This window comes from Globicephala melas, chromosome 19 (assembly GCF_963455315.2).
Source record: "Globicephala melas chromosome 19, mGloMel1.2, whole genome shotgun sequence".
NCBI classification, from domain to species: Eukaryota; Metazoa; Chordata; class Mammalia; order Artiodactyla; family Delphinidae; genus Globicephala; species Globicephala melas.
The window spans coordinates 27529052-27549394 of record NC_083332.1 but is presented as its reverse complement, the minus strand read 5'-3'; the positions used below and the strand labels follow the sequence as shown (position 1 = coordinate 27549394).

Below are 20343 nucleotides of genomic sequence, written 5' to 3'. Positions count from 1 at the left end.
GTCATACCTTCAAACTTATTCTTTGTAAGGTTAGGGAGTACTGATTTTTTTTTTTTTTTAAATACTGGAAAAAAAAAATCAGGCTCTCCCCCTCCCCCAGATACCTTGGACAAATCACACATGTTTAAAATTTGTTCTTGTATTTATTGGTTTTGCAAAAGAAGGCATCGTCTCACACAGTATTTGTAATTAAAAGCAAGTCATTTGTTTAAAAAAAAGGCAGTTTGCAAAAAAAATGTTTTTGGTCTTTTATAATTCTCATTAAAAGAATATCTGGCAAATTAAAAACTCTTACGTGTCTGCTTTAGCTCCAAGTTTGATTAAAATCCAAAGTTATTTTCCTGTTAAATTCTGTATTTTATAGCCAAAAGCAATGTACTATGTATTGTGAATTTTGGTAGATAGAGATCTGTTCTAAAGTACAGTAAAAGAATGGGTATATGGTCTCTGGCCTACACAGAATCTTGTTTTTTCCTTCCTTTTGCTTAGATTTTGATTCTCACAACTCTGTTAGGAGGCTAATTAGTTAAAATGCTGATCACTTTCCCCCCCTTTTTAACAACAAAAAAATGAGTTAGTATTTTATAGCCTTGTGGTTAAGAGCCTGGCTTCTACAGCCAGACTTCAGGGGCTACATGCCTATGCTAGCTGTAACTCTCACTAATCAGCTGTGTGATCTTGGGTTCCAGTTTACTAGTGTAAACTGAAATGAGGTTAATTATGGTAGCTACATCCAAGGGTTAAATGGGATGGATACAAGTTACCTAGGACCGTGCTCTGTACATAATAAGCTACCCCAACATGTTAGCTGCTATTAGTATACCTGTAACTAACACCATATAGTTAACTGATGTGAGTTAGCCTGAAGCACCTAGCAAGATTCTGAAATTGCCTTCTGATTGGCCATAGATCATTTTATTTTGTGTGGTTTTTATGGGTACCTTAAACATAGGAAGTCAGTTAAAAATAATTTGGACTTCCCCTTAACCCCCCCCCCACCACTGCCCCAATTCTGGATAACAAAATTTACTTCTGTTAACCATTTTCAGGAAAGAAGGTTGTGTAGGGGCCCTGGTGGTGCAGTGGTTGAGAGTCTGCCTGCTGATGCAGGGGACACGGGTTCGTGCCCCGGTCTGGGAAGATCCCACATGCCGCGGAGCGGCTGGGCCCATGAGCCATGGCCACTGAGCCTGCACTTCTGGAGCCTGTGCTCCACAACGGGAGAGGCCACAACTGAGAGGCCCGCGTACGGCAAAAAAAAAAAAAAAAAAAAAAAGGTGGTTGTGTAGTTTCTTTCCTACATAGGCATTATTTTTTGAATTGGTTATAACTTGTGCTTGTGTGTAGCCATTTTTGTGGCGAAAGGGAACAGGGCAACCACCAATGTATATCCAGGTCTATTCCTATTAGCATGTGTGTTTAGAAAAGCAGTTTTTCCTCCTTATTTAGTATATTGAATATTTTTGTGGAGTTATATCATTTGTATTTAAAATATTTTAAAATGTTTCTTTGATTATAAAACATTTCTTTGATATATGTGTTCAATATATAGACTTTGGCACACACAGTAGAGTCTGTAGTCTTATCCGTTCAGACGACTACAAACATTTTTGTTTTTCTAGTTCTTTGTGTATTTACATGTGTTTACACACATTTATTTTGAAATCATGTAATTTGGGATTGTGTAACTATGTAACTCCCTCGCACCCCTACACATAACATGATCATCTAAGCATTTAATAATCTTGGAAAAACATCATTTGGGGTAATTTTTGTGAAGATTGACTGTAGTTTTAGCCAGGTCCCCAGTGTTGGATATTTGCTTTGCCCAGTTTTTCCAGGTAAATTTTTTCGGCTAATTATAAATAGCCTGTGAACATTTCTATGTTATCTGGTTATATTCTTGGGGTTTTTTATTTTCTTTAAAGGTCTTGATACTTTTTTCATTGCTTTCTGGAGTGGTTTCAGTGGAAACTTATGGTAGCAGTGTGAAGGATTTTGCCTTTCATTGTAACCTCATGTTTTGCCAATTTATGCTTAAGATAGTAAATTTTGTGTGTTTGATAGGTAATAAGGTTGATATTTTAATATTTGTTAACTATATTTATTTGTCTTCATATTTTTGGCCTATAGGGATGATGTGACCTAGAGCCGTATTTCTTGGTCCATTTGAGATTTATGAGATCTAACTCTTGTTCTTAAATCATCTATATTTATAATCAATATTCTACTTTTTCCTATTGATGCCCCCACCCCTTCTGGTGTCTTGGTGTTTTCTTTCAGGGGATTATATAGGGTAGGGGTAGGGGATATTTTTTGTTCTTTTACATTCTTAAACTTGAATTCATCCTGTTGAACTGAATCATGAACCAGTTTAATATGCTAACGATTGTTGGGGAATTTTTTCTTTTGCTTTGAGTGATTTTTATTATAATATGTATAACTTTCTAATTTAAAAGGCCCACAATTTTACAAACTTTAAACTTAAGCGAAGCAAATGGCTATAGATGTTTTTGGCTCACCAAAAAATCTTAGTCATGTTCCCTGCTCGCCCCCCCAAGCTCAAGAGCTCTATATGCAGGAACATCTGCAATGATTCTACTAATGGAATTTTATTTCACTCAGGTTCCTGAGTGGAAAAATTGGTAAGTAACCCAAACTGAAAAGCAAAACACTGCATCAGACTTAAACATACCTGGGGGCCAGGCCAGTCTGTGACTCGTGCATTAGACTACAGTAAGATTAGAACACATAGGGTGAATTGAGTGTATGACCTACCAACTAGTACTGTAGTCACTTATGTAAGTTAAATAAGAAAGGTACAGATGGAACGTTTTGAAAATCTATAGATTGAATGCACTGCTAGAACCTTAAGTCATTCCCTTCCCCACCTACCTATTGTGCATATTCCAAACATAAGGATGATTTGGTGGCTTACTGCGTATGATCTTAAGCAAGTTGAGTCATTTACCAAAAGAAACTCACATTTTCCTAAAAACAGCATCATCCACCAAATTCAAGCATCTCCTAAAAATGTAAAGTGTGGGCTGTAGGTTCTAACTGCCTGGGTTTGAATTCTGACCCTTTACCTACTAACTTTGACTTAACTTTGCTCGAAGTTCCTTCTCTGTAAAGGGTGTAGTTGTGTCTACCTCATAAGGGAATGAGGATGGCTAAGTGTGCTGTAAAGTGCTTATCCTTATGCCTGGCACTATAGCCTCACTGCTTGCCGAACCATTTTCCTTAACTTTATACAGCCTTAAGAATTTTCTTTGAAAATAATTTATTTTTCTTAGGCCTTTCTAAATTCTGAAAAGTAGAAACAGTGGTTTGAAGGAATACTTGGTTTTATAATAAAGTCACATTTTGACAAGCTTGCACTGTCACGTCAAGATTAGGATTTAGCCTAAAGGGTTTTAGTTCCTATTGCCTAGAAATGTACTGACAATATGTCAGAGCTGAACTTAATTAAAAAATTTTTAATATGAAAGATTTTTTATGAGGTCCAAGAATGTTAAATACATTCTTTAGCTCATTGATAGTACCTACCATACCTAATATGTTCCAAATAAGTGGATTTTCATAGCAAATAAAGCTTTTCCTACATTAAAAAAGAAACTTGATACAGCTGTTTAAAGACTTTTCAATAGCCATTCAGTGCACTTGCCTATTGTTTCCCTTCAGATCCTTTTAGTATTTCCTTCCTGTTCTGGTGCTTTAAAAATTTTTTTAGTAACTAATTTTCATTGCAGTATCCACTAAATGTTATTAAAACAAAAAAGCATAGCATTGGATCATAAATCATCAAATTGGATAATGACTGTACTTTCGTAGTCTTGACTTTTTAAGCTGCTGGATAAAGTTTTCATGAAGATGGGCACTCAAATACAGCGCATTTTGGCCAAAATAATGTGAGCTTGAACATGTTACACTTAATTAAAAAAACAAAAGTTCTTGATGTTTACATCTAATAAATAGTCCCAGACAAAATAAACTTTGGATTTGGAAGAATTGGCAAAATTAACATTCTTTGTGGCTTAGTGTCAAGTCCCCTTAATTATAGGAAGGTTTTTCTCATTTCAGTGGTCAATAAAAGGAAAATGCAAAGTCAGCCCACTCTGCCCTCAGCAGCTGGTTACCTCACAACATGGTAGACTTTGGTAAGGTTTAAATGTGGACCAGTCACCGAGTGCCGGGAGCTCCTCTTGGTAGACATGACTAGTCACTGTGTTCAGATGATGGGAATCAGAAACCTCTGCATTTCAAGCAGCCTCTGCAACTCAGATGGCACTGGAAATGGAAATGAATTTGCAACCCCGCTCTTCTTATGAAGAGGATCTGTGCTATGACCAGAATGCAAATCTTGACTGATGTCCCGGGAAGAAAAGGAGAGAAGGAAATTTTGTGTGTTTCACTCAGCACATAAATTTTACCTCCCCTTATTTAGAAAAATTCAGGTATGTTTAGTACACTTTAAATCCACTCATTTAGTCAGGAGACCTTAACAATGGTCCAAGATTTGTAGGCTGATGTTAAATAGGGTCACTCAACTCCGATGGCATCTTCCACTGTATACAGGTGATTAACAGCAGTAAATCTCTGACATGGTTTACAGTAAGGTTCAAACAGAAGGGGCAGAGCCAAGTAAACGTGTGCCTCAAGCAGTGTAAAATTTCTTGATTACCAAGGCACTTAAAGCTTTACAGAGTTTTAATAAATACTTGAAGAGTTTTAAAAGCCCACATTAAAAGTGTGGAGAGCACTGGTTAAATACACAGATTCCCAAGCCCTCACCTATAGGCCTGCTGAATTGGAATTTTAAGTTAGTTAGCAGTTCCAAAAAACCTAGCTGACTGATTGATAGATGAGGGGTCTTTGGGAAACACTTTTACAAACAGTGCTAGAAAAAGATACTCAACCATTAGTCATCAGGGAAATGTAAGTAAGTCAAAACCATGAGTTGCTTCTTTAATGGCCTTTTTAGGATGGCCATTATCAATAATGAAAATAAGTGTTGGCAAGAATGTGGAGAAATTGGAACCTTTGTGTATTGCTGGTGGGAATGTCAAATGGTGTAGCTGTGTGGTGGGAAACATGGGTGGTTCCTCAAGTGTATTTCCAAAAGAATGAAAAACAGACTCAAAGAGATAGTTGTACGCTCATGTTCACAGCACAACAGCCTAGAGGTAGAAACAACAGATAAATGAATAAAATGTGGCATGTGCAGCAGTGGAATATTACTCAGTCTTAAAGAAAGGAAATTCTGATACATGCTGCAACATGGATAAATGATGACATGCTAAGTGAAACATGCCAGACACAGAAGGGCAGATATTCCACTTACATAAGGTACTTAGAATAGGCAAATTCATAGAGACAAGGTAAAATAGTGGCTACCAGGGTCTGGGGGATGGAGGAATGGGGAGTTACTTTTTATTGGATACAGAGTTTCAGTTTAAGATGAAAAGGTTTTGGATATAGCTAGTGGTGATGGTGGTACATTAGTGTAATTAACGACCCTGAATTACACACTTCTAAGTTAAAATGGTAAATTATTTTGCCACAAACTTAAAAAAACCAAAAACAATGCTAGAGAAATGAAGGTCATACTGCTAATTTCATATATGTATGGGTTTTCTCAGTCAGCTCCTTTAGTAAGGAAAGGCATGCTCAAAGCCAGAGGGCCCAGAAGATGCCCTACTACTGTTCACAGACCAGTACAAAACTGCATACTCAGGACTCTTGAGGAAGAATACAGATAACTCCCACTCTTCAAATGTGTGCTATGTTGCCACTGCTGGGTGGGACACGGCAGAGCAAGGTGGGTATGGATTAACTCCCTCTGGTTGCTGAAAACAAATTAACATCATAGTTTCTTCTACCTTGTAAGACAATCGTGCAGAAATGATAAAATCACAGTAGTGATAAGATAGTCAATGAAATGTTTTCCAAGCTCCCGGTGCTTGCTCTCTCCCACTGGCCACGGCCCTACGTCTGCACTTGTCCTCCCAGAACACATTCAGATTTTTACCGCCAGGTCTGAGCACAGTATTAGGGTAATTTGTATATCTCATTCTTATCCAAGAAATTCCGAAGTATCTTTACATATCTGTTGTTATATTTTGTAATATAAGATTCTGAAGTCCATTACTGGCTGGAATAATGATTAGAAATTGTTCCGTGTTATTTTATGTTGCATTCTAACTGTATCTTCACAGTAACACTGATGAGTACAATTATTTGCACTTTAAAGGTAAGGAAAACTAAGATACAGAAAGTTCAAATGCTAGTAAGTAGAAGAGCCTAACTTCATAGTTATCCATATCCTGGACTGAGTCACAGGAGAAGAGAGGCATGGAGAAAGGCTACCAGAACTGGGGATTGGCACAGGCAAACAAGCAACACAAGGGGAGGTGGCAGGAATCAGGATACCAAGTGTAGGGACCATCCCAGGATGGATGGCTGCCTCCCTCTGGGGACTGGACTTTTTTCTAAGATGACAGGCATTCAGGGCCAGTATGTTTCTGTCATGTAGGCCAACACATGCCACTCTGCTGCTTCCCTCAGCAAAGGAAGGGTAGGATGTGTAGACCTCATCACAGAGTTTGCTTCACTTGAATATTTTCCGTAAAGACTAATAGTTGGCTATTATTTTCACCTTTGCCCAGTTCCCCTTCTGATTGCTTTCAGGGGCCAATAAAATCTACAGGTGAATCTGCTAAGGTAATGGTCTATACCAATGGTTCCTGACCTTGACTACACATCAGAATCATCTGGGTGGCTTAGTAAAGCAGATTGGGTCCCACCCCCAGAGTCTGATTCAAAAGGTCTGCTGGTGGGTTTTGAGAATTTACATGTCTAATAAGTTCTCAGGTAATACAGATGCTTCTGTTTGGAACCACAGGAGAACCACTGTTCCATAACTTTCCAGGGACAGTAATGAGCCCATTCAAGACAAGAATTCAATTCCGATTTAATCAATTTATTAAATTAACATTTCTGTAATAAACACTAGCCACCACTTGAGTCAGGTTTGTTACTGCTGAGATTAGACTCGCAAATTAGGGACATTTTGGTGGTGTGAATAAAATCATCCTGTCAGTACCTCTCGGCACTTTATAACTTAAAATTCTAAGAAGCTGAGATGTGGGCTTACAGTTTGCTATTTAAGAGGCCAGGTCTGGTGCTGACAGTAAAGCCACCATCAAAAGCTGCGTTAAGAACTTCATCCAGGCAGGTTGCTGTGACAAAAGTCAAATCCTGCCGGACATTGCCTGGGATTTCTTCAAGGTCTTTCTCATTCCTCTGAGGAATAATGACACGCTTCAGTCCCGCTCTGTGTGCTGCCAGCACTTTGTCTTTAATTCCACCTACCTGTAAGGAGAGAGGAACGTTATTAAGGTTTATGATCATCCTCAGGCTGTGGAAGAAACCCTGACCCACCTTTCTTTCACGCTATTTTAAAACATCCAAATCATCTTCCATTTTGCTAGAGCATGAGCTAGGAAAGCCACTAAAAAGGTTAACAGTAAATTCTTTACATTTCAATTAGTATTATATTAAATCCTTTTATTGGAAGATTCTAAATTTTTGACAGGTATGAGCACCTCTTCTGTCCGTGATTCTCTTTTATATTGTCAAGGTTAACATTTATATTCCTTTCTGTACTCACAACAATCTTGTTTATAGGCTGATTCTGAAAAAGCATTACATTATTTTGACCATAAATACCATTCCTACAGAGCTTAGTTGCATGCCAGGATTATTTTCTTCTGTACAGGTTTAAAGCAATGACCTCTGTGCCGTGTGATGAAGAAAACATCTAGGCTCTTGTGGTGGTTTTAAAATATGTCTGAAATGGTCCCTTCAGAAGGTGGAGTCTAATTCCCCTCCCTTGAATGTGTGCCAGGCTTAGCGATTTACTTGTAAGAGTGCGGTGGAAGTGATGCTGTGTGACTTTCAAGGTTAAGTCACAAAAAATAAGAGCTTCTGCCTGGATCTCTCTTGGATCTCTTGCCCTGCAGGTAGCTCAGGTAGCCCAGGTGTCTGAGGTCACCCCAGCAGTCCGGCCAACCAGGACCAATCTGCAGTCACGTGAGTGAACCACGACAGAAGCAGATGCCCCGCCCCAGTCAGCCTTCAGATGACTGACTGCATCCAGGCTGGTATATGACTACATGATGAGAGACCCTGGGCCACAAGAGCCCAGCTAAGCCTCTCTTGAGTTCCTGCCCCACAGAAACTAAGAATAATAACTGCCGTTTTGGGGTGGTGTGTATGAGTAATAGATAACAGACACAAGTCTCAGTCACACCACCCGGAACACGTGACCCCTGGAGACAGCCCTCAGAAGCCTGCTCCCACCTGTGGCACCAGACTGGCTGGGCTCTAGGCCTTTCTGCACAGCGGCCATCCTACCACACTGTCACTCTCTTGCCAGGCTTTTCCTTTATGCTGCTGAACTACACTTTCAATGTAACTTCTTCAGAAAGAGTGTGAGATAAACGGATTCCCTGCACGTATGGAAATGTCTATCTTGCATTCACATTTGGTTGACGGTAAGGCTGTGTATACAAGACGATTTAAACCCATTTTCCCTCAGTCTTGAAGGTGCTGTGTATCTAGGGTCACGGATGAGAAAGCTTTTTCCTCCGTGATCTGAAAAGTCATGAGGATGCAATGCTTTTTCCTAGTTGGTACAGGCCCTTTCAATCTGAACATAGCCTTAAATTCTAGGAAATGCTCCATTATTTCCTTGACAATTTGTTCTCTTCCATTTTCTCTGTTTAGTTAGATGTTGGATTTGTCAGACTGTTTTTTTCTATTATTTTTTTCTGAATAGTTCGTCGACCAATTCCTAAAACTGTTCTTTTAAATTCAAGAGCTTTGTCTTATCCTCTGTTCTTGAATTATGTTTTCTCCAGACTTAGCAGGTCTTTCTCTTAAATGCTGCTTTTCTCCATGTCTCCCATAATAGTTTAAAACTGAAGGCTTACTCAGAGCTGCTGTGGCTTCGCCTCTGCTGGGGGTAGGGAAGCCTTTTCCTGCGTGCAATTTGCACTGAGTGCAGGGGACCTAGTGGAAGAACCATTTGTTCTATGGAGATTTCAACGAATCCCCTGGTTTTCATTTCCCACCCCCTTCCTTTTCTAATGGTCTGAACCTTCTGGCTCTGAGCCAGTGCTTTTCAACAGATTCCTGCTGGGAAGACTGTCTCTACCTCCAATTCTGTTACATCAGCTGGGGACACTTTTATCTTCTAGAAGTTGGCTGAACTATCAGCTGATGGCTCCCCACTCATTTTTTTTTTAACATCTTTATTGGAGTGTAATTGCTTTACAATGGTGTGTCCCCCCTCATTTTTTTAAAAAATATTTTTCATTTATTTATTTTTGGCTGCGTTGGGTCTTCGTTGCTGTGCGCGGGCTTTGTCTAGTTGCAGCGAGCGGGGGCTGCTCTTCGTTGCGGTGCGCAGGCTTCTCATTGCAGTGGCTTCTCTTGTTGTGGAGCACGGGCTGTAGGTGTGCGGGCTTCAGTAGTTGTGGCACGCAGGCTCAGTAGTTGTGGCTCGCGGGCTCTAGAGCACAGGCTCAGTAGTTGTGGTGCACAGGCTTAGTTGCTCTGCGGCATGTGGGATCTTCCCAGACCAGGACTCAAACCCGTGTCCCCGTGCGTTGGCAGGCGGATTCCTAACCACTGCGCCACAGGGGAAGTCCTTCCCCCCTCATTTTTGACTGTTATAATTTATTCCCTTTATTCCTTGCTTAGCTTACCATTTTGAACTAGGAAACTAAAGAGTTTATGGTCAGTAAAGCACTTGCTCATTTCCTTTTAGCAATACAGCTAGTATCAACCACTACTGTCACTAGAAATGCAGTAGTTCTGGGGTAAGGTAAAGAAAAGAGATCGACATTCCTATTGAGTATAGATATACAGTTATATCATAGTAAATAAGGTTTAGAATATGACTTTCTGGTTGAATTAAATTTAAAAAATCAGGGAACTGAGAGCATTTTTTGTGATCCTAATTGGTGATTCTATGACCTACTTTCACCATTACCTCATAAAATAAAGGCATTCTCATGATAAAGAACATTCCTTTTTTTCTCATTTTGCTATTGAACCCACCAGAACTTTATTGTAGTCTGGTACTGCTAACTAATGACTTAAACCTCTAAATGATCTCTCAAGTTCTATGCATTTTTCAGTGTTTTTATAAGTAGTTATGATATAGGCTGGAGCCCTAAAACCTCATATGTACAGAACTTTTTCAAAATTTAGCAATTAGGCATCGTTAGTCTTTACTACAATTTCCATTTTATACTACTTCTTTTCTATATTTTTTTTTATCAATCTATCAATTACAGTAATCTAAGTTATCTATAGGCGGATAGGAGGTCTCACAGGAATTCCAAAAGGTGAGAATTGGGCTTAAAGTTTAAAAATAGCTACCATCCTATTTTACACACATGCCATATATTTAACAATTCATTAACTAGAATAAAGCCTCAAATCTTCACCTGAACAGCTGATATTTCTGGTGACCAGACTGATATTTTTTACTGTAAGCAAGTCTTCTTTTTTCGTAGAAGGGAAAACATGGGGAAAATTGTCAGTTTTTCCTTTATTTGATCAAAATTTAAAAATCTGAATTACAGATATAAAAATTTAATATGTTTAAAACTAAGCTATTCATAGGAAGAAGGCAAACCACTATTAATTTAGATTTTAAAATACTATTAATAAAAATTTTAAATTAAAAAATTTAAAAACCATGTAAATAGGTTTCTTCATACATACTGGAAGAACAAGACCTCGCAGTGTGATTTCACCAGTCATGGCTACATCTGAACACACCAGCCGCCCACTAAAAAGTGAGGCGAGACAGGTTGCTATGGTAACTCCAGCAGATGGTCCATCTTTTGTGACAGCTCCAGCTGGGAAGTGCAGATGGACGTCTGTGTTCTCAAGAAGATCAAAACTTCCAGAAGCTTTAAAAAAGGAAAAAAGGATTTTGATGTAGAAAAATTAAACCTGTTTTTTCTACGAAAAAAGAAAATCAAACAGATAAAAATGAATGTTTCGGGTAAACAGATCCTTCAAAATATTAATGGGCAGTATAAGTAAAGTGGGGGTCTGGAAGAACAGCTTCATTCTATTCCAAGTAGCAGGAAAAACAAAACAAACCCTTGGAGTCAGTTTCCAGCTCAGGTTCCAGTCAAACAGTCCTCAACTGGGAACTAGAATTTCCACGGGAATTCAAAAGCAAAGGTCTGTGCTTTAAGGGGTAACTGGATCTGTCTCTGAACTGTGGGATGCCTCCTGGGTCAGGATCCCAAGGCTCTCCTTTGCTGCAGCTGCACCCCCCGCCCCTACTCCCTGGGGTGGGTTGCTCACCATTGGTCAGATGGTATTTCTTGGCGTTGCTGCGGAGCCAGCTGATAGCCAGGTGGGCAGACTCCTTCATGACGTCCCCCAACTGGCCGGTCAGAGTTAACTGGCCTTCGCCATCCATCCGACTCGCCTCCACGAACATGATTTCCCCACCTAAGGGAGTCCAAGCCAAACCGATCGCCACTCCTGGTTGACTCAGACGCTCAGACACCTTGAGAGAAAGAAGGAAAATGATCGGTAAGGCCAACAAGAGCCAAATTCTTTTCAGGCTGACCTAATCACAAGCGCTGGCTCTTCCTCAGAGGGCTTAAGCTTAAGCTGCACCTCAAAGTACTTACTACTGCACATGACTTGGAGTCACATAGGGCTTTTTTGCCAAGACAGACTTTGGCATTTATCAGAAACAATTTTACCTTAAAGTATGTGTGAGCGACTTTTGATACTTAAGCACCACACCTAGTTACACATGCCCTAATTTTCAGGAACAAACGCAATCGTTTTATCTATCTCAATGCTTTTATTAGGCTGCATATGTAAAAACACTACAGCACCGAACTTCATTTTAGGCAATCATGAATTTGCTTCTGGAAGTAGAAACACTCTTTTCAATGTACTTTTGAGAAGTGTTAGCTCCAGAGGCCAAGGTATATATTAAAACCCCTGGATCTTACTTCCCTGCCACTCATCTTTATTGCCGCAGAGACACTGTAAAATGCTACTTCACTATGTCCTGGATCCTTTCTGTGTGCTCGGAGGCCCACTGTGCTGCCTCACTTCCATATTAAACTGATTGTGTCACTCACTGGTGATTACAAGCCAAATAGGTTAACACATCCAAGTTATGAAAACATATCGAAAGTAACAGCTGAAAAACAGTTATGTTAACTTTTATCGCACATTCTGAGCCTCCAAATGTCTTATCGTAATAGAAGTTATCCATGTTAGAGGAACTGGGCACAATATGTCAACCCAGCACTAATGCAATCATGAGATTTTTCCACCAAGAGGTAACTTCCTCACTACAGAGCAGTAGAGTCTATAGCCTGAGTTTCTGGTTAAAGGGCTGCGTGGCTGATGCTTACTTTCCCAAGGGGCTTAGATGCTGAAAATCCTGATTTTAAATGGATGTGTGACATCCATTGAAGCTACTGGGCACTTATTTTTAGTAGTAAACATAAAAGCCTATTTTAAAGTTGGTTTTATATTTAAAATTTTAATTTCATATTTAATGATGTTAGAGACTGGGAAGGCCAGGCTGCATCGCTGGCTGAGCTGACACTGCACCACGGATTTCACCTTCCCTCAGCTTTGCATCTGCCCTGTTTTGTATCTATTTGAGGAAAAAGACACAAAAGATCAATATGCAAAAGATCAGTACTATTTAAGGAAAACACAAACAACTATTTATAAAAGTGTTCACAAGGCTTGTTCTTGCTAATATAAAATCAATTCTCTATACCTGAACGACATCTACTTTGGGTGGGAACTTGTCAGGGGTTCCTGTTTTTACTGCATGGCTCTTTTCTAGGACTGAACCAGTCCTAAAGAATTATCCTCAATATACTGAATCCTGTGCTAATTTAACAGAAAAAGCCATATAGCACAACTTCATTAGCTATAATGAGAACAATCCCTTTTAACAGCTAAATCCTCAAAACTCATTTTGTCAGAATAATACCAAACATGTCCCCAAAGAATCAGAAGTAGGATTCATGTTGATTACCACATTGCTTCAAGAAACCAAGCCAGTTTCCAACACTCTCCATCTGCCAGTGCTCTGGGTAAAAGTAACTGGTCCATTGTTCATTGAAAGGACAGGGGGTAGATAAGTACACGTGACCAAACCAAAACCATCCAGGCTCATAACCACTTTATTCTAACTTGACGGTAAGTGCTGAAATATTAACCTGAAGATGGGACCAGTGACAAATCTGTGTAACTCAACAACAACATACACGGGTGGGAGAACTGAGGGCAGGAGTTACTGTCAAACCTAGAGTCTCATGATGAGGCTAATAGCAGTTATCTAAGAAGTAACGAATCTGTAATTCTTAGACTTGGAGTCATATTCTTCAAAGTCATGTGTTCTGAAATTGTAACAATTCTCTTAACAACCAAGCATCCAGTTTCTATGTATTTTTCCCTCGGAAATAATGAGTGCAAGTAAATATGAATTTAAAAGATAAGATATATGCTCTTTCTTCCTCCCGCATGCAGTTTCCCAGCCATCTTAAACCCTTTATACAGAACAATTTGTATTTTATAGACTTCCCTAACAAGTGATTCAATACAATAATTTCAAAACTATGTGTACCTACTGGTACTTTTCTACCAGTTTCTAATTCCATTACTGGTTTGTGGAATCATCAATTGTATTAGCCAAGACAGGCCTAGGCTTGATGCTTAGAACGTTTTTCCCTCTAAATGTCAAAGTGGAGCAGGAGTTTCTCAAGTTCACTTCTGTCATTCAATTTCCCTTGAAACTGGTGCTTCAAGTTTCCTTTATCTGTTAACTAAATCTTGTTCAAAGAAATGGTCATTTTCTTCTGTAATAATTCTATCAATCATGTAAATATGTAGACTGAGGAAGTGTTTAAAATATTTAATGAAAAACCTAATTAATAACAGGATATGTCTTATAAAGTATGACTGCATTCTGAACACTTCAATGATAGCAGTGTTTAAGGAGCATTTGAGCATCTAATCATTGCCAATTTCACACTGTTCTTTCCTCTCGATTAACTTAAAATAGTGATATTTAGTGATATTTGACTGAAATAGTAAATACGTACACTCTTTGTGACCCTTCCAAACCTAGACGAACACTTACAGTTTTAATACCTTGTTGTTTACTGCTGCAGCCATCAGAGGGACTAAGAGTTTTACCTTCATCCAAAGGTGCTTTACTGGCACCGGGAGCCTGGCCCCATCATGGATCACAGGGATGTCAAGTGAAAACCTCAGAGCGGTGACAGACTACCTACCTAACCGCATCAGATAAGGGGCCGCTTACCCCCCAGCACGGGGAGTGCAACAAGACCATCTAGCCAGTGCCTGTATCTACAGAGAGCCCTGCAGAGGCAAGGGTCCATGTCTGCGGAGTTGGGACAGGTGTCACAGGAGAGACTGAGCGGTCTTAAAATCTGCTGGGCAGAAAAAGGCCAGGAAGCCTTTTCGCAGCAGAGAGGCCAGCAGGTGCCAAGGACTCAAGACAGGAATAATATTGTGGGCCTTCTCGCCAGGGGCAGGCACAGTGCCTCGCAAAACCTGAGCTGTCAGATGGCTGCGGTATGTGTGCAGGTTCGTGCCTCAGTAACGCTTACACCACACGTTGTGTTTTCTATAGCTTGCACAGCATTTTTTATGCTCCCGCCAGGGTTGTCACCACGGCGGCTCTCCATCTGCCAACTTCTTTAAAGTCTCTGTAGGAATATTTGATTTTTCCAGTTGTGAACTTGTTTGCTTTGGAGGAGTGCCGCGGTCAGCCACCGTCACCTCTGGAAGCTGTGCGACACGGCCCCGGTCTGGCGCAGCACCGGCGCCGCTGAGAGCCAGCTGCTTGCAGGCCCTTCCAGTAAGGCCTTTCCTTGGTACAACTGGCTGGTGGTGGGCCAGGCTGAGTGCAGCATCGCTGCTGTCCTAACAGGGGCGTGGGGCACAGCAGGTCTGAATGGAGAGGGAGGAAGAAGGAATTTACTCCCATGACTCTTTGGGCATTTCGTTAGTGTTTATACACTTTGCTCGTTTCTAGCACCTGCTTTTATCTGTCTGCAAGGCAAGCACACTGATGGAATCTCCTGGAATTCACCGGTGGATGCATTCTATTCAGGATGTTTTTTAAAACCTGCATGTCTAGTCTCTTCTTCCCTTTATTACTATTTTTTCTAAGGGCAGTGACCTTCGCATAAGAACTTTTTGTCCACCACTGAGGCTTTCATACAAACTATGAATAGAGTCAGGAATACTCATATGACACATTCTCAGGATTAGCAGACGACAAAACATAGACGCTCGTGGCTTGGATGACTGGTTTTCTGAGGCTGAAAATCAAATTTATCCTGGAAAGACTAGAGTTTATGTGTTTTTCTGATTGTGTGTCACCACATTTGTAGTCTATGAGATTGATTGTTACCCCCAGAGATATACAGGAACTCTATATGTTGGGTTTTTTTTTGGGGGGTGTCAACTGCAGGATTGTATTATATTTATATATCTAATTATGTATATATATCTAATATGCAGATAATATATGTGTGTGTGTGTATATATGTATCTCATAATGTGGAGGCTTCTCCTGGCTTCACTAGGATGAAAATGAAAATTATAAGATTCTCATCTCCCCTCAAAGAGGGTCATGTAATCAGTAAAAGTAACTGCAACCAAGTTTACCATTATTAATGGCAATCTCATAACTGACCAGATCAAATGAGACTCAATAGCTGCGTCCTTCCTAAGCCCTCCATGCCGGGACCCGGGCCTGCCTCTGAGGAGGTGTTCTGAGAAGCAGTCAGGGAGAATGAAGTCTCGGCTGCCCCAGACACCGGCACCTACCCCACCCTCTCCCACTCTCTCTCTCATAATGCAGGGAGATCTGTTATTTTTTAAAAGTGGGTGTTTAACTGATCTTGCTTCTTTAGGAAACTTTATTGTATTTGAAAAGGTGACTTATGATACTATTCCTAAATATGAAATCTAGACAAAGTTTCAGGAACTCATTTTTCAACCTGTTGAGAGAATTCTAAACGGATATAACACCAGTAAAAGTGTGCCTTCTTATCTTTCTTCCTGTTAGTTTGCTAGGTCAGTAACATTTTTGGTACTAATGTATTTTTGCAGACTCATCTTCAATGAAAATAAAGCACAGTAAGGGGTGGTATAGGTTATTAAAATTAAAGCAAATATAAAATTAGGGTTATAATAAAAATAATAGGGACTTTTACTTTTGTGACTGGGCATAGGTCTATTTGTTTTAAGGGTGTATGGTGGTTGCAGGAACTGGTATTTGTTTTTTTAGCACGTACCGGGCACTATGGTGGGTACCTTATATACATTAACTCACCAAATTCTAAAAACTATCTAAAACCTATATATAATCCCCCCATGAATCGGATGACGCCAGCACGGCCGAGGAGGCGGGGTTCATCACGCTGAGTGGCGTGCCTCTTCCTCCTAACCCCTGCTTATGGCAGCCGGCTTCCCATCTTCATTCTCTGCTCACTGCCTTCTATAGTCAAACCCACTCTCTCCTTCCTGACCACCCTGAGTCCCTCCATCACCCTGGGTTTCTTCAGGGAGTACCTGAGACCCGTGCAAGCTGGCTTCTCTGTCTCTAAGCACGCCCTTAACTCCAAAACCACGCTTCTCACCCTCATCCAGCCACCCTTTTCCCGGTCCTTATTGCCAACAGAAGCCATACGACCTTTGAAATCTGAATTTAACCACCCCCTTCCCTGACCGCCACTTTTTCATCCTTCTAGCTCACTTGTACTCAAGACCATCAACTCTACCTCCTTCACATTATACACCAGCTCTGTCCCAGCTTTACTGCTCTCCTTGTGCACGAATACTCCTCTGTTCCAGCATTATCATCTTTTCCGTGTAATTACTCAACACTCTCAGCCCCCTTTCTCCATCATACCCGCCACAGGGGACCCTCATCACAGACCAGCTCTTCCTTCACACCAGGGACCCCACCGCGCCGCACTACCCCAAAGACTCTGCTCCTGTGGTACCACCTCTCTCTCCAGCAACCTCAGTCTGACTCTCTCTACTGCACTATTCTGACCAGCAAACAGGCTGCCATTTGTAACCACTCTCCCTTTGACCTCCATCCTCCCTTCTAGCCACCTCACTTCTCTGCAGTCGTTCACAGCCATGCTTCTGAAAGAGCTGCCTACAAACTACTTCTACTTCCCCACCTTCCACTCCCTCTTCAACACACTCCCATCACTCCGTGTGAACCCACTCTGTCAAGGTCACCTACAACCTCCATGCTGTAGAATCCGGTACACAGACAGCAAACACATCTGCATGTTCCCCCTTCTTGAGACAGTCTCTGCCTTTGTTTTCATGGCGGCACAACATCCTTGTTTTGCTCTTACCTGACTGCATGTTTCTTCTTAGTTTCTGTCTGTTTTGAGGGCTCCTCTTCCCCTACGTGACCCTAACTGTTCAGGGCCTGCTCCTAGGCTCCCTGCTCTTTACTCTGTATCCTTTTCCTTTGGTGATCTCAACATTCCCAGGACTTTAAAAATCCTCTGTTTTCTAACAACTCTATAATTTATATCTCCCATTCCAAAACAGAGTACTATAGTTGGTAAGAATGAAATGAAAATCTGAGGTAGAGCAGGTATGCCTTTTTGTTAAACTGCTGTACTTCAAGCAATTCTCTTTTAGCAGGAAAGGGCAGGAATTAGCTTGGCTGCAGGGTATTATAGGAGAGTGGAAAGAATACCGGACTTGAGTTGGCTGATCTGAGTTTAAAGATTGGCCTCACTAATTGCAACTTATGTGAATTTGCATGATTCATTTAATTTCCTTAAGCTCTTGCCCTGTGTGTAAAATGGACGACCCCTAGCACAGTGATGGACCTTGTGGACAACAAAGAAATGTTCCATAAATCTTAATTTCATGGATGCAAAAAGCTGTGGTTATATAATTTGGGGCTGATGGTCATTAGACCACTAAAGGTAGAGAAAGAAACCCCTGGCTCCAGGGTAAATTCTCTCAACTGTGGAAAATATGAACAAAATGTTCCAAACTCCCAGATACCAGACCTTCTATTCTAAGATGCTATTTATAGAAGGGAAAATGGCTACTGGATTCATACTGGTCAAAGTGTTCATATGTAATAGCTCAGATGCTACAAAGAAAATAAAATAGTTTTTGCAGTGATATCAAACAGAGCTATTAAGCAGTGTTTATAAAATTTCTCTTTTCTGTCCTTGGGCTCTTTCTCTGCCAAAGCTCCAAGAATGTCAGCAATGCTTCCAAACCTAACAGGAGCAGTCATGGCCGGGAGAGAAGGGTCTATGCAACAGAAGCACGCATCCATCTTTTGTTTTTATCAACTGCCCTGGTGTAAATTCCCAAAGAATGGCTGGCATGTACTGTTCTGGAAAGCCAAGAGAAAAGAGCCCGCCGGACATGCAGGAGCAGAACCTGTTTCTACTGTCACTCACAGAATCACTGGGTTCACTCGGAACAGGAAAGCAGCTTTGGCCCGCGTTCTCAACCAAAACAAGTTTTGCTCCACTTCTTTCAACACTTCAAAATTTAAATCCATCCACAGTATCTTAAGAATTCAAATAACCAAAATAATGTTTCTGATTCTATCGTTCAGGACCAGGTTTACTGCCAACAGTAAACGCGTTCTATTCTTGTAGCTGAGAGCTTTGCAGAATTAAATGACTAGCTCAGAGTTTAGGAAAATAAACAAGATGGGTTTGGGGGCTACTTCTCTTCTTCTCAGTTTTAAGACTTGAGGAAAATCATGTTTACTGGTAGTCATTTCAAATGCTGGATGGAGAGATTATCTTCTGCATAATTCACCAGATATTATCTTCTGAAAACCTTTTTTCCTTTACACAGACAAGGTGATAGTAAAGCTTCTGAAGAAAGATGCTAATAAGTTCAGTAGTAAAATACATACTCTTTCTAGTAAATGTCCCAGGAAAGCTCATATAAGCATCCTATAAAATATATCACAATACCTCAGCAGTCACAGCTTCCCTTGGTGATCTCAACATTCCCAGGACTTTAAAAATCCTCTATTTTCTAACAACCCTATAATTTATATCTCCCATTCCAAAACAGAGTACTATAGTTGGTAAGAATAGACCAACACCTATTTCTATCCAGCTCCCTTGACTCGGTCCTGCTCCCAAGGCCTTTATGGCTCCGCGTTCCGCTATGAGGGAGAATTACGGGAGAGAGATGGAAATAGGGCTGGGCTTGCATGTCGGTTTAACTCGAAAGGCACTAGTAATAACAATGAAAGAACAAATCCTGAAAGATGCCATCTGTTCTGCACTAGAGCAGCATGAAGCTAAAGCCAGGCTCATGTCTTCAGGTATTCTGTACTGGGTTGTTTCCCTCCCTCCTCCAAGTCTTTGATAGCACAAAGAAATACTTAATTAAAGCACATACAATAGGAATATATAGTTTCTAAGGAGGAAAGTCAGAGAAAGTCAGAGACACTGTTCTTAAAATGAAACTGGATGCAAAGAACAAGATCAGACTGGGTTTCCAAAAGAGGATCTGGCCAGGGCCTCTGGTGCTCTGCAAAAGCCACATTATCACATTAAGCACCAAAATTTAATACCATAGAGAACACAAGTTTCCAATCTTAAGACAAAATTCAGCCTCCCCAAATACCCAAGTCTACTTCTCCCCCAATCTATTAGGGAACCAACAGAGTAAACTGGTGGGTATCAACAAAGGAACGAGAATGATCACCTCCATTTCATACATCGGGGGCCCAAGGATATCTTTCAGAGCGTGGAAGTCAATCAAAATTGGCATTTCAGGTGGTAGGGCCAAGTCGGTAGTGTCACTGATAGATTCGGGTTTTGTATCTTCTACGATGTGTTCTCTGTAACCTAAGAGAGAAAATTTTATTTAAGAATTCTCAGAGATTTGCAGGTATGAAAATTCATTAGCAGTAAATATCAAACAGAAGCTCAGTGGACTTCCAACCGTTCAGTCACCTTTATACCTTTATTAAGGCACAAAAATTCACCTTGTGTACCTGTGGTACGCAACAGAAGAATTAGTCTTTCAAGAGCCCCCGAGGGGTGACACAATGCATTGCCCTGTTCATTTACTTTCACTTGTTTGTCCTCCATCTTCCCCCATTAAAGTGTAAGCCCCAGGAGGGCAGCAACCTTGCCTGTCTTCTTTTCAACCATTGTATTAAGCCAAGAGCAATGCCTGGCACTGTTCAACCGA

General features: G+C 40.6%; 1 protein-coding gene across 2 annotated transcripts in view; it reads right to left on the bottom strand.

Annotated features, from left to right (window-relative positions):
• Positions 1-6966: 6966 nt before the first annotated feature.
• Positions 6967-20343, bottom strand: part of LONP2 (lon peptidase 2, peroxisomal) — a 95772-nt gene continuing 82395 nt past the window's right edge. For both annotated transcript variants that reach the window (XM_030833046.2, XM_060288284.2), the window contains 4 exons: positions 19852-19994; positions 11398-11605; positions 10801-10991; positions 6967-7374 (listed from right to left, as the gene is read on the bottom strand). In XM_030833046.2, coding sequence (XP_030688906.1) covers positions 7153-7374; positions 10801-10991; positions 11398-11605; positions 19852-19994 — 764 coding nt within the window. In that variant the 3' untranslated portion in view covers positions 6967-7152. The remainder of the gene's footprint in view (positions 7375-10800; positions 10992-11397; positions 11606-19851; positions 19995-20343) is intronic.